Source organism: Schistocerca gregaria, chromosome 6 (genome assembly GCF_023897955.1).
Source record: "Schistocerca gregaria isolate iqSchGreg1 chromosome 6, iqSchGreg1.2, whole genome shotgun sequence".
In the NCBI taxonomy this organism is placed as follows: domain Eukaryota; kingdom Metazoa; phylum Arthropoda; class Insecta; order Orthoptera; family Acrididae; genus Schistocerca; species Schistocerca gregaria.
The window spans coordinates 453,166,310-453,186,087 of NC_064925.1; the positions used below are offsets into that span (position 1 = coordinate 453,166,310).

Below are 19,778 nucleotides of genomic sequence, written 5' to 3' on the forward strand. Positions count from 1 at the left end.
TTCACTGCCCAAAATCAAATACCTCTACGACCGAATCACGCTCGTTGCCACAGGCACATTTGCTTTCACTCACCACTTGACAAAGCATACAGTATCACACCTTTGAGCTCTTCACTCAAAAAGTCTTCATCTCCACATGACTACAGCAGTGTTCTGTCACTGTCCAACCCCCATTGGCTGTGGGCCATATGCACCAGAAACAAATCGTTCTGAGGCTCTACGGACATGATGCGTTTTGAGTTGACCATTTCCCAGACTAAACTGAGATCATAGAACATCAATTAAATAAAGGAATGTCAAACTTTATATAACACTCTGGTCATTTACAATAAATCTAAGTAGTAGTTGGTAATAAATAAGCAAGTACACTCCCGCAAGTGTGCTCGCGTTAAATGACTACAGATTATCGCTAAGTAGTGTTTAAACAATCATTCGCACCTGTTTAATAGATGTGCTTTTGGTACTCACAGTATTTTTGTTGCATTTCCAACCAACATTTAAATATAGTTACTGGCAAAATGTAAACCGTTCATTAAATAGCTACACAAGTATGACAATATGTGAGGCGTCCACACCGTATTCATTTGCTATGTAAATGTGGAGAATACGATGTTCTCACAAAAATTCGCATAATGAAAAAGATATAGAAACTTCATGAAGGAATAAATAAAATAGATACATATACATAGTTTTCATGGCTGATAGGTGTAGTGTAATGCTACCATCTGAGACCATGTTATGTTGAAATCGCTCGAAGCAATTATAAGTTGTTAATTCAGAGGTTCATTGTGAAAATGTATGCTTGCTGTGAAATATTAACTTCTGTGTTTTTAAAGATATTGAAATACTGCTGAGATCACAAATACATTCAGGTTTGATGTGAGTAATTGTTGAGTCTCAAAAGAGCTGTAACTTAGCCATCTTTAAGACTGTCTGACACACTGCCATTTCTTGGAACATCTCCTGCACAAAGGCCATGCGAGTAACAGCTATACAGATTCCCAGCTTACAGATTTTCCCCACATCTAGTCCATTACTTATTCACGTGGCTCTCCTGTAGCAGCTGTGTTGTCCTATCGGCCCTGGGGCCACACAGCCTTGCAAACATATTTCCCTTACCTTGCACTAATTATAGGCAGTTGATTAACTGCCTACAAATGCATAACATTACAAAACAAATCAGAGTATTTAAGTCCAGAGCACTATAAGCTCTATGAACTAAGATGCCTTTCACGTAAAATAACTCCTCAGCATGCAATTGCTTTTTAAAAGTCTAAGAAAAAGGTGGTGTCGTTGGTATCGGACACTTGAAATGGAATCCCGTAGAGGGTGGCATATGGAAATCCACATACTGCAACCAGGAAATGAGGAAATCAGCCACCTTGGAAAAGAAGAACAGTGTCAGCAATTATGAGACACTTTAATGTAGCAGTCTACAAAGCAGACTGCTTATAAAGCACTCATGCAACCCGTTCTAGAATACTGCTCAAGTGTATGGGACCATTACCAAATAAGACTAACAGGGGATATTGAACCTATACAGAGAAAGGCAGCACGAATGGTCACAGGTTTGTTTGATCCGTGGGAGCAGGTCACAGATATAGTGAAGGAACTGAACTCCATCCTGAGCAAGTCTATTAATAAAGTTTCAAGACCCAGGCTTTAAACGAGGACTCTAGGAATATATTACAACCCCCAACGATGTTTCGCTCACATAGAGATCGTGAGGATAAGATCAAATGGCATTCGAACGATCGTTCTTCCTGCACTCCGTACGTGAATGGAACGGGACATACCCTCTGCTGTGCACCTTCTGGTGATTGGCAGTGTACAGATGAGGCTGTAGATACATATGTACATGTACCAGAATGAGCAGAAGAGTTTTATACAAATACTGTTGAGAGTGATCAACAGATTTTCAATTTGGTATTGTTATTGCTCTTTTGCTCTTCTGCTTATCAAACATTTATGGAGAAGTTTAGCAAAGTGTCTTATTGTAGTACATTATATTTCTGAGCACAATTCATAATAAATGAGCCTTCTTTGGAATTAATGTTAAAGATGATAATGAAGCAAAAAAAAAAAATCACTCTGAATATGAGTATTAGCAAAACTTTTAAACTTCATCTTTGCCTTTATTGCCTTTTGAAAAAACATTAAACTTTGTCATACACTGATATAAACAATGAAAATTTCAGAAAAGTCAAACACACAATCGAAATTTTGCCTTCAAGAGCAACATAAACATTAGATTGTCTCCTTTATGTATTAAATATTCTGAAATGAGATTTTTTTTTAAATGTGCCTCCTTACAAATTTACTTTTTTGCATTTATTGACTTTTGAAAAACACACTCCTCACTTTGTGAAGAACGAAAACAAACTCCCAACACTGCTCTTTGCTGTGGATATCGCTCACATCTTCTAAAACGGGCCTGGCCAACATTTGCTCTCCTGGAAGGCCCTCGGACTTCATGAGCACAACAGAGTCTGCTCAGTGCTCTGGTTTCCTCCACCCCTGCGCTATCCAAACAGGTGTGAATGTGACTACACTGAAGACTATAGATGCAGGAAACTTAGGAAGACATTGGAAAAAAGTTCTTGGGTTTCCAACCACGTCAGTTGACGCAGTTGGAAACCCAAGAACTTTTTTATTCAATATTAGCACCGAAAGACTCTGCAGTCTTGCATTAGGAAGAAGTGTTTGCAACACATGCAGCTACTTATAAGAGACGAATATTACGGCATACTTTTATAAGCAGGTTTATCACATGTGTGTATTTTCAACCTTTTTTTTTTTTTTTTTTTTGCCAAAGCAATTACTTTCATTACTCAAATAAATACATCAAACAGTGATAATGCAGTGAGCAGAACAAGAAAAAAGGTATTACTTACAGGCATTAAATGTTATGTTGTGATGTCTGCAAACTTATGTGCATTTCTCTTTTAGAATATCTAATAATTTTGGAACTATGCATCATGATGCAGTCAAAACCAGTGGAGTTGCGCAAATTATAATCCGTTAAACCCAAACATTTGCAGAGCCTTGTCAATTTCGTAAGAGAAGAAATAAGATTCACATACACCGTTGGACCACACATTGAAATAAATTTAGCAACTTGTGTGTACAGTCGAAGATATTGCTCTTGGGGTAATAAAAATCTCGTAAATTCCAGGATTGGGCAAACAGGTCACTGAGCTGAGTACTCTGCTGTACATCTCATCATCCCAAGTCTGAAGTAATGAGGTACATTAAAAGCAAAAAGAGAAAATGGTCTTGCAAATAAATGAAAATCCAGCTTGAATAGTGCAATGTCTTGCCATTTCTTTGAGAACTTCTAATGAAATGTTCGAATTACTGAAGTGTATTCAGTCACAAATGGTGCAGAAATATCTGCCTTGAGTTATGTGGAATGTTTTGAACTTTTAACACACTTAAAGAAGTCAAATAATTTGTGATGTCAACAATAATCTCACCACTCCACTTACAGTTTGTTTTATTGCCTAATGGCCTCATCCAGTTCAACCAGCATTCACCATCGTTTGCCAGAAAACAAGTGAATCGTATAATCTTTGTGGTTGGAGTTGTAATTATATTCCAATGAATGTTTTTCCTGCTCACAATAGCCCGATGGCATATAAGCCCTCTGCTTGACCCTAAAATGATACGAAAAGTAAGGCAATTCCCATTCAGCATTGAACAAGCAGCTTATCCACTTTTTCTTTTTTGGACAAGTGTTTAGATGCCTCATAAATCCAATTTGACACAAGTAATACTGTCAGCAAACTATCTGGTGTCTGACAAGGCGACTGTACAGCTCTAGCAGCATCTGGTTGCAGCCTCCATTGTCCTCTTCCTCCTCGTCCCTCAGCCCCACTCGCCACTGCACTCCGAGTGATAGGCAAGAGTGTGGCGGGAGCACTTACGGAGCGCTGTTTGGCCAGGCCTTTTCTAAAACCATCATGTAACAGAACTGTTTAAACAGAATTAGATCCCCTATCAATGCATTTACACAGCAAACACAGAAAAATATTTCAAAAATGATGGCTTTAAGATAGTCTTACAATATCCTGTCAATTGCTTTCTCGAAGTACAATGAACCAGGAAGCTCGACTAGCATTTGTCACTGCATTGCCACCCACCACTCTTGCGGCTATGCTGCCAGCTGTAGATGTGGCCGACACTGTGGACTGGGCAATCACGACTCCCTAATGGAAGTCAGTGACCATCTTAAACTGGACCCGCTCATAACTGGTAAATACAACTGTTGACCTTCCGGCAAGCATCAGCACAAAAAACTAGGCATTTGGACATCTTGCTGCACATAGGTACGCCACTGCTCATCTTGCCTTATATTGTATACAGTACCAAACAATTGTGTGTATATTGCCATTGTCTTGGTTGTTTGCTGGAATCAGCCCTTCAAACTTCAGACCCTACACAGCTGAGCTCAACTGTATACAACACCAACAACGCTGCCAGCACACATGCAGCATGAAAGTTGTCACCACAGCCTAGTACCCACTAATGTGCGAGCCATATACAGCCAACCGAGTCCATATTAGCCTAGACACATCACAGCCCACAAAACCTGGAACTGTTTCAAGTCACATTGTTTGTAACAATTCTGCTACAGAATACTATTACAGTAATTCAAGAAGCAATTGAAATGTCAGTTGAATAAATAAGTAAGAATTCTGCCATGTTCAGATGTAAATGTCGATTTGTTCTTCAAACAACGACAACATAAATCAACCAAGATAAGCAAGGTGTCAGCTGAAGATTTGTTTCAGTACAAGAATTAAATTTTTTTAAATATGATATAATAATGTATTTATATTCTGTTAGGGATCCCATTCTTATGTCAATCATAAATTATAATTTTCAATTAGGTTGCACACTGTCCTCTTGATTGTTGCAATGTGAAGTTCGAAAGTTAATGTATAGTTGGGGACTGCATGATGGATCGCACAAAAACTGTAGGAAGAGAAACTGGAAGCATCTGAAATGAGTATTATCAGAGATTGACAAGTATTTGTGGACTGATAAGACATTGTCCATCCACATTAATGTGACCACCTGTCAAAAATCCGGAATAACCAATTCTTGTAGTGCAGACAGCTGCGAGACATGCAAGAAGGGAGTCAAAAGAGGTTCTGGAAGGAACTGAAAGGCGTGTGGAATCACGCTGACTCCTAAAGCATGGGCAGCTGCGCTGGGTTTCTCGGTGGATCCACAGTATGAACAGTGCGTTCGAGGTGGTTCCACAGATTCTTGATCAGGTTTAAATCCAGGGGAGTTTGGTGGCCAGGGCAGTATGCTAAACTCATCCTGGTGCTTTCTGAACCAGACACTTACACTACAAGCCGTGTGACACGTTGCATTGTCCTGCTGACAGATGCCATTGTGCCGAGGAAAAACAAACTGCATGTAGTGGTGGACATGGTCCTGAAAGAAATATGCAGATTTGTCTTGATGCAGTGTGCCTCCTAGAATTATGAGTCAACTGGGGAATGCCACAAAAACACTCCCAGGATCATAACACTCTCTCCTCTGGCCTGGGCCCTTATGATGATTGTTATAGAATGTTTTCTTTCAGGCATTTCACATTGTACATGCATCAAACATGAGTCCTCTAAACAGGTCAACTGTAACCACTCAGTGGACATCCAGCTGATGTATTGGCATACAAATTTCAGTGTTACTCACCAATTAACAGCAGTCAACATGCGTGCATGAACCAAGCTGCTTCTGAGGCCCTTACACAGCAATGGCCACTGAATGGTCATTGGGGAGACACTATTGGTAGGCCCTTGGCTCATCTGGGTAGTCAGGTGCCCAACAGTTGCACACCTACTCGCCCATAAACATTTCCGCAGCTGTTGTTCACCCATCATCTATGGCCCATGCTGCACCAGTGCCACTTTTGGACAGTGCCATTTTGCCATGCATTGGTATATTATGATCATGGCAGCACGTGAACAGCTCACAAGTTAGTCGTTTTGGAAGTGCTTCTTGGCCTAAAAGATAATGATCATGCTCTTTTGAATGTCAGATAAATTGCTCCATTTCCACATTACAATGACTGCACTGTTTTACGCATCACCCAAAAGGTTTTATATGCACTTCACTGCTAGTGCTGCCACCTCAATTCACTTTGTAACTCTCACGCACTTGAGGTTTCTTTATATTATGTGCATAACTGTCAATTCTTCTCTTATTGAAATAGCTGCTATCACATATACTATTTTATGCACACCTATCATTCCAAGGAAGTTCTGTTTCATTAATGCTTTCTGTCTTAATAAGTGACATACTTGTCTCTGGTAAGAACATTGGGTTCTTTTAGGTTAATTTTGCTCTCCTGTAGACTTTGATTAATTCTTACTCTCATCATCCAGGTATTCTTCTACATTGTTGCTGTCTGCCATACTATTTCATCCACACATTACTATGAGACCTCTACCATAGAGACTATTTCATCAACTTTTGCAAAACAACTCATCGCATCAACGTAACTTTACTACCCTGCACCCCCAGGTCCCTTTTCAGGTCAGCACTGTTAGCTGGGGACATTCATCTTCAAAATCTGTAGTTCTTTTATCAACAGAAATTTGCTGTGTTTGTATCACATCACCACTTATGAAAGGTGAAACTACTGCTATAAGATCAATGCTCAAGCACTCTTTAGGCTTGTGAAGCCAATTGGTGTACATTTTTTATTAAAATGAGTCACAACAGAACATTAAAGTCTTTGAACAATGAGAGACAAAACATTGTCTGTTTTTCTGAAGAGTGTGGCATCCACAACAAAAAGTGGCATTTTAATGTAGTATTTTATCCAGATATCCATTCTACATACAGGCTGATTCCAGAGTCCTCTACCTGTTACTCAGCAGTGTCCTGGTAAGTATGATGGGACCCGCCTCCCCCACTTTTGTTCTTCATGCACCTAAACCATCTGTTGAATAGGATAGATAGCCACAGGAGACTGTTTGCTAATTATGCTGTTATGTATGGGAAACACTCTCTAGTGAGTAAGTCTAAGGGCATTTGAGGTGACCTAGAGAAAATTTCTACATGATGCAATGAGTAGCAGCTTGCTCCAAATCTGAATTAATTTAAATTAATACAGATGAGTGTCAGAAACATTCCTATTGAATGTCAGAAACATTTCTGTAATGTTCAAGTACAGCATTAATGGTGTGCTGCTTGACTTAATTATATTATTTAATATATGGGAGAAATGTTACAAAACAGCACAAAAAGTTAGAGGGTAGGTGAATAGCAGACACTGGTTTAGCGGGAGAGTTCTCGGAAACCGTAGTACGTCTTTAAAAGAGACCATGAAGCAGGAAGAGATTTCAGATCCTGGACAATGTACAGGATGGCAGCACATACGGCATCATCAAGAAGAAAGTGAAGGACCATCAAAAACTGACCAAGGACCTGCTAACATAGAAGAAGACTGGTGATGAGAGCTCATACTGACATCCACAGGCTATCATTTTCACTCATTCCTTTTGTGAGTTGAACAGAAAAGGGAATAACTATCAAGTTCACAAAGTATCCTCTCTTATACACAGTAGAGTGGCTTTGGGGCTATGTATGTAGATATAGAAGAAATACATTCATTTTCTAGATCTACACCCGTACTGTGCAAACCGCTGTGAAGTGCATGACAGAGGACATGTCCCATTGTACCAGTTATTAGGGTTTCTTCCCATTCCATTCACATATGGAACATGGGAAGAATGATCGTCTGATGCCTCTGTGCATGCTGTAATTATTCTAATCTTGTTCTCACGATCCCTATTTGAGCAATATACATGAGGTGTAGTATATCCTAGAGCCGTCTTTTACAGCTGGTTCTTAAGACTTTGTTAATAGACTTTCTAGGGATAAGTTTATGTTCATCTTCAAGAGCCTGCCACTTCAGTTTCTTCAGCATCATTGTAACACTCTCCCAAGGGTCAAACAAACCTGGGACCACTCGTGCTGCCCTTCTCTGTATATGATCAACATCCCCTGTCAGTTCTATTTGGCACAGGTCCCACACATTTGGGCAATATTCTAGAATGTATCGCACAAGCGATATGTAAGCAATCTTCTTCGTATACTGATTGATTTATTGCTGGAATATTGGGAAAGTGCAAAGGCTACCATCTGCTTTACCCATGGCTAAGCCTATTTCATCATTCCATTTCATATTCCTAAAAAGTGTTACACCCAGGTATTTGTATGAATTGACCAATTCCAACTGTGACTCACTCATGTTATGGTCACAGGACATTACCTTTTTTTTCATTTTGTTAAGTGCACAACTTTACATTTCTGAACATTTAAAGCAAGTTGACAATCTTTGCACCACTTTGAAATCTTATCAAGATCTCAAACCTGCTAATTGCAGTAACTTTTTGCAACAAACTGTGCTGCTTTCAATAAAATCATCCTAAAACATTTATTTTTTGCCTTCCCTCCCCTCTCTGCTTTTTATAGTGTCCATCATGTAATAACTACATCATAACATGACCATCAGCCATGATGAAATACCCTATTGTTGTATCAGGTAAATACTGGTTTCGTGTTATCGCACAAGCATATTCACTGTTTTCTATTCCCATCATTCCTCTTCTCCTTTGCATGATTCCATGACACTGCTCCAGTGATCTCTTTGAAAAGTCACATTCTCTATTGTGATTTGTAAAGCAATATAATTCTTTTAGTTGTGCGCAAGAAGTACCTATATCTGTAAATTGCACAGATCATAAGAAAGTAGTAAGAATGTCACAGAAGACTCAAACATGTCAGAAGCTTGACTGTCTAACAACTTTTTTCTCCACATTGCCCAAACAATTCAAAGCAGTAATGCAACACAATGGGAGGTATTAACAATATGAAAAACAGTTGTAAAATTTTTGGAACTGCTTACTATGCTGAGTGGACTGCAGTATTTTATTACACATGCACGTAAAGTTAACAATCAGTGAGGTGCTGTTTGGAGTTGCTGAATGGATGCCCGAGGCAGGATGCGAACCTGCGACTGTAGTGGTCGCGCGATTCCAGACTGTAGTGCCTCGAACCGCTCGGCCAGGCTCAACGTATTTTTAACAGATGTTAATATGTAACCCATAATTAGTATCTTTATAATACTTCTGGAACATTCACTGCCTCGCTCTTTCTACCTGACTTTCATGAGTAACAATCTATCAACATCACTGCATAACTAATGTGATTATGGTTAATTATCTATTAATGTCTACCGTTATTATTGCTTTCTTTCTGGATGATATTATTCAGACACTTTCTTCAGAAGTTAGCCACGTCACTGAACAGTAGGCTTTGGGTCAATAACTTGTTGACAGCCCCCTCAAAGGTTCTTAAAATAACAAATAGTGGCAAGGATGCGGAATGGATTTTCTGACAATGGATATGGTTATGAAAAGGTGGATGATTTAATTTCTGATTTCTAAGTCATATTGAGATGTGAGAAAAATGACAAATGGAAAAGAAGAATTATCAAACTTTACTGAGAACACAGTTTTAGAAATAGAAAAATGTCCAAAATGAGAGCACAAATGAAGGCAGTAGGCAAAGTAGGAGTAATTTATGACTATCATCAGACACAGAAAAACTAAAATAACAGCTTACTCTTCAAATTTGAAATGAGAGAGAAATTTCACTATTGCTTTTGTCTGTCCAACCCGAAGAAAAGGGGGGAAAATAAACCTATGTTTCAAATTAATATTCTCCGTAATCTCGTACTAACAGTGCCAAAGAACCAAATAATACTTCTCTGAAGTCTAAACACAATAGTGGGCAACTAGCAAAGTCCAAGAATCAAACAGAATTTTTTACATCAGCCGCAATCAGGCACTGAAATTGATTCCATTGTGACAACTGAAAATATGTGCTGGACCAGGGCTCAAACCCGGTTTTCTGCTTTACATGAACAGTTTCCTTAACCGCTTCAGCTGTCTGAGCATGCTTCCTGTCCAACCCAAATTCTCAACACGTCGCACACCACTTGCTTGAAGCCTCATGCTGATTCCCACAATACTTTGGGAGAGAGAGTGTATTTGCACAAAGTGATCTTAATGGCTGGAAAGGCATATATATGTGTGTGCGATGTCTGTTCTTTCGGACAGTCTGAAAGAACAGACACACCACACATACATACAAGGTTTGACAGCTATTAAGATCACTTCTGTGCAGATGCACACTCTCTCCCGAACTTTTATGGGAATCAGTGTGAAACTGCACGCAGTGAGTACGGTGGACAGTGAGTGCTATGCAAGTAATGTGCGACAAGTTGGGAATTTGTACTGGACAGGAGGCATGCTCAGACAGCTGAAGCACAGTTAATGCAACCAATCTTGTACAGTGGGAACACCTGGATTGAGTCCCGGTCTGGCACAAATTATCACTTGTTTTGTTTCATTTTGAAATGTATATGTAAAGCTGTGCGATCAAGAATGATGTCCTTCTTCTTCTTCTTTTTTTTTTTTTTTTGACAATGTTCAAAAGAATAGCCACCACACATATGTAAAAGAAAAGTCTAGAAATTTAAGTGAGTGAGAGTGAGAGAGAGAGAGAGAGAGAGAGAGAGAGAGAGAGAGAGGGGGGGGGGGGGGGGGATCTTTCAATAAAAAACACCAAGATACAAAAGAGCCACAGAGAAGCTACCACATAGGTGACATGAGATCAGTATACTTCCTGCTAAATACAAGATTGCAAATCACATACTGACTATTAGATATTCATGCCAAAGAAGAACATACAAAATAATTTAAAGAAGTAGGAACTTCTGAAAACGTTGTAGGGTACAGAAAAAGCTCTGCAGAGAGCCGTTAATGTGGTTAGAACTTCTGAAAACATTGTAGGGTACAGAAAAAGCTCTGCAGAGAGCCGTTAATGTGGTTACAGCGAATAAAAGGATTTTGAGTCCACAACAGAACAGTAGCAGAAAAAAAGCAGAAATTATACCTTAAGATGCCTGAGTACTCCAACAAAACATATTGCAACTTCTACACATGAAAGAGAAATACTGCAATGAGAAAGGTAAAGTTACTTGCCAGGAACCCAGAGAGATTCTAAATAAAACTGAGTATGATATCCATAGGTAAAGAAATTTCTATTCACAAGGTCATGAAAATGTTCACCAAAACAAAACAAAAAACAATATGCATCAGGAACATACAGCATGAGAAAATGATATTCTAATGTTAATCTCTCTCGTATGAAGAATTTCCCACAGCAAAAATTAAGATGAATTACACACAGACCTCTGAAAAGCAAATGATCATGTTAACAGGGAGAAATAGAGAACTATGATTTCTCAGTTGTTAAAAAGTACACACAACTAGAACAATTTCCTTGGATTTATGAGGTAACTTGAAGGCTCATCATAAAAAAATAAAAAAGTAATTTAAAGGAATAGCATTTCATCTATCTCAAAATTTAGAGAAATCCCATGTAATAACAGAAAAGCAATTCTAAAACTGTGTTCAAGCATATCACAAAAACACAGAAACCAAATTTCATTTTATTTTACATTCGACATTAAAAAGAACACATTTACTTTTCTCACTACGAAAATTTAAATTATTGCATCTGAAAACAGCTATTTTCCACTACCGGTAACTGAATAAAGCACCTGAAGTGAAAGATGTGTAACTGTTAATGGATAACTATTTTGTTAAAATTCTGTTGCACAAGAAACTGGTCCTGAAAAAAATTACAGCCACTCACCACACAGTTGAAGCCTGAAGCAGGAATGTCATGAGAAACACACACTTTTTTTAAAAATGGACCAGATCCACAATTTTGAAGAGACGGCAATTAAACTTTGTACAATGCTTTACATAAAATTAATACATTTACTGTTAAGTTCCTTGGACTACATATATGTTTATCTTTTTTATGAAATTTAAAAAATTTGTTTTGAAAAAATAATGTATGTGCTTGTTTCTGAGAAACTATTCCAGAGATTTTCTCTGTTTAATCACTTTGCATATAGTAAGCTTCTCTCAGGAGATTTACCAAATAGGAGAATTTCCGTACTTTTTTTAATTATAATTTTGTAACCATAATATAAAATTGGTGCTACAGAAGAATACTGAAGATAAGGTGGATAGATCACGTAACTAATGAGGAGGTATTGAATAGGATTGGGGAGAAGAGAAGTTTGTGGCACAACTTGACTAGAAGAAGGGATCGGTTGGTAGGACATGTTTTGAGGCATCAAGGGATCACAAATTTAGCATTGGAGGGCAGCGTGGAGGGTAAAAATCGTAGAGGGAGACCGAGAGATGAGTACACTAAGCAGATTCAGAAGGATGTAGGTTGCAGTAGTTACTGGGAGATGAAGCAGCTTGCACAGGATAGAGTAGCATGGAGAGCTGCATCAAACCAGTCTCAGGACTGAAGACAACAACAACAATATAAAATTCCAGCAAAATTCTAACCACTTTGCCACATGTCTCAGCTTACAATCACAAATCCAAAATTTACTCGAGACAACATTTACTGGGTTACTGAAATACTTGTAAAAAATTTCCAATTTTAGCCTTAATAGATCTTGAGAAAAAGATGCATAAACTTTAGAACACATCATTTTCAAGAAATGCAGTTTAAAGTTCGTCTTAATTATTTTTCTATGTTGCCTCTTTTGAAGGCCCCAGATTTATGCTCTGTCATCTTTCATTTCAAGACTTTCTTCAGGTTTCTTGTTTTCTGCCTTCGTTCCTTTACCAGGTCTTCAACCAAATTTTCAGCTGTAAAGAAGCACTGTAAATCTATTTTTCTCAAGATGTCTCAAGTGAAACTTTCTATCTTAAAGTCATTCTCTCTAATACCTGACTCTTCCTGACATTTCCATCATTAAACACAAGAACTGAATTGTAAGTTGCAATACCGACAACTTTAGCACATGAAAATGTGGTTTTAGGGCATCATTTCCATATGAGTGAATTTAGAGACTCATTTGGATTTTGGGTTTTGCCATGAACGCACTATTTTTAGAAGTTCAGGATCAGCCAGAAACCTGCAAGTGGACTTGCAACGTCCAGTATACAATTTGAAAGCCCCTCCTTGTGAATATAGGTGTTGCTATCCCTCCAAGCATGTTGATATTCAAAACAGATACTGTGGCACATATCGCGAATGGGATGTTCATCTGTTGACACTATAGTAGTTGTTGTTGACTTCAGTCCTGAGACTTGTTTGATGCACCTCTCCATGCTACTCTATCCTGTGCAAGCTTCATCTCCCAGTACCTACTGCAACCTACATCCTTCTGAATCTGCTTAGTGCATTCATCTCTTGGTCTCCCCTCTTTGATTTTTACCCTCCACGCTGCCCTCCAATACTAAATTGATGATCCCTTGTTGCCTCAGAACGTGTCCTACCAACCGATCCCTTCTTCTAGTCAAGTTATGCCACAAACTTCTCTTCTCCCGAATCCTATTCAATACCTCCTCATTAGTTATGTGACCTACCCATCTAATCTTCAGCATTCTTCTGTAGCACCACATTTAGAAAGCTTCTATTCTCTTATTGTCCATGTTTCACTTCCATACATGGCTACACTCCATACAAATACTTTCAGAAACGACTTCTTGACATTTAAATCAATATTCGATGTTAACAAATTTCTCTTATTCAGAAATGCTTTCCTTGCCATTGCCAGTCTACATTTTATATCCTCTCTAATTCAACCATCATCAGTTATTTTGCTCCCCAAATACCAAAACTCCTTTACTACTTTAAGTGTCTCATTTCCGAATCTACTTCCCTCAGCATCGCCCGACTTAATTCGACTACATTCCATTATCCTCGTTTTGCTTTTGTTGATGTTTATCTTATACCCTCCTTTCAAGATACCGCAGTATCATATCTCCCATTTCATCTTCATCTACATCCTCTTCCATTTCCATAATATTGTCAATACATCGCCCTTGTATAGACCCTCTATATACTCTTTCCACCTTTCTGCTTTCCCTTCTTTGCTTAGAACTGGGTTTCCATCTGAGCTCTTGATATTCATACAAGTGGCTCTTTTCTCCAAAGGTCTCTTTAATTTTCCTGTAGGCAGTATCTATCTTACCCCTAGTGAGATAAGCCTCTACATTCTTACATTTGTCCTCTAGCCATCGCTGCTTAGCCATCTTGCACTTCCTGTCGATATCATTTTTGGGACGTTTGTATTCCTTTTTGCCTGCTTCATTTACTGCATTTTGTATTTTCTCCTTTCATCAATTAAATTCAATATTTCTTCTGTTACCCAAGGATTTCTACTAGCCTTCGTCTTTTCACCTACTTGATCCTCTGCTGCCTTCACTACTTCATCTCTCAAAGCTACCCATTCATCTTCTACTGTATCCCCCCCCCCCCCCCCCCCCCGTCAATTGTTCCCTTATTCTCTCCCTGAAACTCTGTACAAACTATGGTTTAGTCAGTTTATCCAGGTCCCATCTCCTTAAATTTCCAACATTTTGCAGTTTTTTCTGTTTTAGTCTACCGTTCATAACCAACAGATTGTGGTCAGAGTCCACATCTGCCACTGGAAATGTATTACAATTTAAAACCTGTTTCGGAAATCTCTGTCTTACCGTTATACAATCTATCTGAAACCTGTCAGAATCTCCAGCCTTCTTTCATGTATACAACCTTCTTTTATTATTCTTGAACCAAGTGTTAGCTATGAAGCTATGATTAAGATCTGCTCTGTGCAAAATTCTACCAGGCGGCTTCCTCTTTCATTTCTTACCCCCAATCCATATTCACCTACTAAGTTTCCTTCTCTCCCTTTTCCTACTACCGAATTCCAGTCATCCACGATTATTAAATTTTCGTCTCCCTTCACTATGTAAATAACTGCAGAGCTAGTTGGCATACAAACTTGTACTACTGTAGTAGGTGTGGGCTTCGATAGCCCTAACTGGATTTTTCAAGTCTCTTACACTGGATAGATTCTGTCTGATAGCCTTGCCACCTCCATCAGTAGCACAAGGCAAAACAAGAATTGCTTCTTCGTGAAAAAAAAGCATTTGGTTTTGTTATTGTTTCTAAGCTACAGAACAGGGTCCACCTGTAAAACCAAAGAGCATATATCGCAGCCTTCTAGATGTATCCTGTGCACGTTTACTTGGAAGTTATCCCAGGAACCATTGAATTACTGCTTCAGTAAGTGGGCATAGCAGGATGGTCATGTCACACATTTAATTATTTTTCATGCACTCTGGATGTGATTTCATTGTTGAAACTTTGGGAACTGATTGTCCACAAGTTCTAATAATAAATAAAGAATAACTAATAAAATATTCTCGGGTTTCAAGGCTTCTCAAGTGGTTAATTGTGAGCTTTCAGCAGAGATCCCTTCTACTAATGTCAAGTGGTTGACTGTCATGTGAATGCCACTGCCAGGCTTATATAGCCGCATTGTCACCAGTGACATCACTGATGCTCAGTCCTGCACTGTACATTATAACGTTTTGATGATGCACCTGCTTCAACCAGTTCATCTCTCCAGTTAGTCAGCCAGATTTTCGCACTATTGAACAGTGCCGCATAAGGTATTTTCCCTACACTGTCCCAAAATAGTCAGCTGTAGCGGAACATACAGTGGAAAACACACACTGAATTGCATTCAATGAGAGCTCTATTATTAAACGGACCAACAGCTTTCGGAATAGCATAATAAACAAAGTAATAAAGATCAAAATATCGGACAACACTCTCAAAGACGGTGCATTGCAGCTGAGTATGGCCTGGAATCCTGTGATTGGGGAGTTGAGACGAGTGGGGCGGTCGCACCACCAAAACATTACCATATATAGTGTGGAGCTGAGCAACAGTGATGTCACTGGTAATGGCACAGCTACGTAAACTTGGTAGCAGCATCCACACAACAGTCAACCACTTGACAATGGCAGAGGAAATCTGTGATGATAGTTTGTAGGCAGTTAACCACTTGACACAACTTGAAACGCCATTATATTTCATTACTTGATATTGCCACAAGATCACACATTTGTAGAAATAAAAAATAAATTGAAAATTGACATTTTCGGTACATCTCATGAATATCCCCCTTAAGCAGTGGACAGAGATAAGAATAAGATTTGGATACCTTTTTTTTTTAAATACACGAAGGACAATCTCTCACTAACATGGTTGCTCTGGATTTCCGTAACACCCCATTGCACTGGCTGCATCCAAAAGATTGCAGAGCTCTTTTCTGCTTTCTCCTATTACTGTTACCCCAGTTTAATTTTCCACGTATGTTAATGTTATGCACGATATTCCCAGACCAATACACCTAAGACCATCTTTCTTCACATTCAATGATAACAGAGGCACAGTGAAATGGGCTACAACCTCTAAATCTTGTTTATGCACCTGTCCACTGACCGGCACTTCAACTTAGCCACTTGACTGATCTTTGCTCCATCCATTATTTTTATTCGACCCGGCACTTTCCTGTATTGTATTAATTAGTTGGTTGCTTCAAAAAAAAGATTGCTCTAATTTTATTAGGAAAATGTATGCAACAGTTAGGAAGAATACTTTGGTATTATTACTTGTCTAATGTTTAAAAAGCAACAATATTCTAACAGCAGACAGGAGTAGAAAAGGGGATAACAAATTAAACAGTTATCGTTAAGTACAAATACAACTCTCATACTCACCAGACCACCAACTCGATCTCTCATTTCGTCAAATGGATGCGGGCTTTCAGAAAAGAAGGAGCTTTGCGAAGGAGTATCCATCATCACAATGTTGGGATCGTGTGGCAGCAGCATGTCACTCACCCACATTAATCCTCCCATATCTGTCGATTCAAAAAAACCATTTCAATACAAAAAACCATTAGTAAAATCAAAATGGGCACCCCACACCTTCACAGGAGGAAGAAAAATATCAATTACTGTGTACAGTGCAAATAATACGTTACTGTTACTTACAACACAGGTTTATAAAACAAGAAAATACAAAAATATTACATTACAGTAAGTAGACACCATTTTTCACGCAGAAAGTCAATGGTATAGAAACACCACAGTGATTACTAGAACAGAACAGAGAAAGAAAGGCATTACAAGGAAATTTAATTATTTGGGTTCACTACAACCTGACACCAAATTGCCACGGACCCAACTACAGCCAACATTCCCTAATACAATTAACCACTAGCATTCCAAAGGCACCACAGCGAGTAAACATTTGTTTACTCCTAATGGTGTGTACGCACTGACCGAACATGCCATATGAACGTGGAGTATAACACACCTTTTACATAGGGGTCTTGTGGCATAAGATTAGACCCAAGACTTAATTGCCCTCTCTCCATCTCTTCTAGCTCTGTAACACAAAAGCAGTTTGTCGAATGCATGCCTTTAGCAGCATCATTTATTCAATTCATAGTGAATTGCACAAATTTCAAGTTCTGTTCAAATCTTATTCAATCCTTTTAACGAGATATTATTAGGTCTACAACTTTGCTTCTGCCATTTTGCAATAGACAGCAGTTGCGGCAAGTGGGGTTCAGGTGGTTGGTCATAGGCATAATACAATAAGCTTAGGCATCTGTAAACATAATGCCATAAATGTATTAGTTGACTTGTGGTTGCATTATCTCGATTAAGTACGTCAACTTATGTACCCATTTCTCACCATTTCAGGGAGGTTTTTATTTTCTACTTTAACATGAAGAAATCTGTGGCCTTGGCTCTTAAAATTAGTGGAAGAACATGCAGAGAATGTTTTCAACACCTTAAGAACAATGATTTTGATGTCGAAGACTGGCATGGCGGTGAAAGACAGCACGTTTTCATAGCTGCTGAAACACACGAAGACAGTCACAGGACATCATTATCGAAAGCAATTGATGTGCTCGAGCCCAGCACTGAAACACAAATGGCCACAATACAGTGATAGACACACTAAAGGTAATTTTGCAGCAGGTCAGTGCTCGACCCCACGTCGCAAAACCCGCCAAAATATACATGGAAACATTGAAATGAGAAGTACTATCCTTCCCGCCGTATTCTCTATACTCTCTGACTACCACCTTTTTCGATCTGTGGCATACAGTCTTGCTGACCAGCACTTCTGATCATATGAACAAAGTGCAAAATTGAATCGATTCATGGATCCCCAGAAAAGACGCCCAGTTCTTCTGCCACAAAATTCGTATGCCATCCAAAAGATGGGAGAATGTAGTGGCCAGCAATGTGCAATACTAGGAATCATAATTTTTTGTAAGTTTCTCACAATAAAGCCCTGAAGTTTGAGAAAAAACAGCGGAAGCAAAGTTGTAGACCTAGTATATAATGTGTTACATTTTTAAAAAATCCACTGATGGGAAAAATACACTTATCAGTCACCAATTATATCTGCTCCAAAATGCTGCAATTACACACAATTTTACTCCAGGATTAGTACAAGTACAAGTAGTGGTGGTAGTAGTAGTAGTAGGAGGAGGAGGAGGAGGAGGAGGAGGAGAGCCATACAGACACAAAATGTTGGTTTGTTCCACAGTCACATTTCCTTTATAGTTTAATATCCATTTAGCAATACATAAAGCACTTCTTCCTAGTTTGTTTTACTACATTATTGTAACCACCGGAATGTGTATTGAAGGACAGTTTGCCCAATCTACATTTATACCCTGCAACTGATGCATGACAGCGAATAGTTTGTACCACTGTTAGTCATTCTCTTCCCTGTTCCATTCACACATGAAGCTAGGGAAAGATGATTGCCCATATTCCTCCACAGAAAGCCGCTATCTCTCTTATCTGAATCTTTTGCAACATGTACGTTGGAGATAGCAGAACTATTCTAAAGTTCGTCACAAATTCTAGTCCTCTATCTATCTTAACAGTGTTTTGTGAAAATGAATGTCTTCTTCCCTCTAAAGATCCAGCATTTCCACAACATTCTCATAATGAGCAAACTGACCGGCAACAACTTCACCAGCATATCTCTGAATTGCTTCAACAGCACACTTAATGTGACCTGGTAGGGGTTCACTGTATCTACTCCAATCCTCTTCAATATCAACTCAGAACTGTTTAATGGGAACTGCCCTTACAAAATAGATTTCAATCCTGGAAACCATCTGACCTTAATCATGACTAGTCCTTGTCCCCATGCTCCATTTTCATTTCCTCATCAGTTTTCTGCCTTAAGTCAACTATCCATTTTCTACATCCTCACTGTTCTCCTTTCAGTCTCACTCTGCTGTAATCTGTTCCCTGCCACCTCCATACACATACATGTAATACTCTTCATGTTCTATGTAAGTAAAGTCTGGGATGCACAGCCCACAACTGAGCTACTGCATACCCTTTCTCCGTTGCAGCACTAGGAGGGGCCAACATTCCAGCCACCTTTGAAATAGTTCTCACTGCGGTGATGTGATACGTTGCAATTAAGATCACAGGATGCAACTGTTATCTGTGCAATACTCGTGTGCCCAAAAGAGCGATACGACAAGCGATGAGACCCAGGAGCTGGCAGTAGCCTCGTGTGGTGTGTCGCTGCCAGCCTCGTTGCTAACAACTTCCAAATATGTGATATATTTACTTGGACTACAAAGAGGTATGGCTGTTCTTCCAGCATTATAACAATATTAATACTTTAGTTTCATCCTGCCATATGACCTAAAATGCACCAAACATAAATTGCCAGTGATTAAACTTATAACTGTAAACCTTTCAAATTACGCGCCTTTTTAAATTAATATCAAAATATCACGAAAATTATGGGCA

At 38.9% G+C, this 19,778-nt stretch overlaps 1 protein-coding gene across 6 annotated transcripts in view; it reads right to left on the reverse strand.

The window, feature by feature from the left end:
• Positions 1–19,778, reverse strand: part of LOC126278350 (polycomb protein Sfmbt-like) — a 263,014-nt gene that overhangs the window by 205,529 nt on the left and 37,707 nt on the right. For 4 of the 6 annotated variants that reach the window (XM_049978395.1, XM_049978396.1, XM_049978399.1 and 1 more), the window contains one exon: positions 16,692–16,834. In XM_049978395.1, the coding sequence (XP_049834352.1) occupies positions 16,692–16,834 (143 nt within the window). Of the gene's footprint in view, positions 1–16,691; positions 16,835–17,292; positions 17,365–19,778 lie in introns of all 6 variants that reach the window. The other 2 variants (XM_049978394.1, XM_049978397.1) reach the window with 1 other exon arrangement.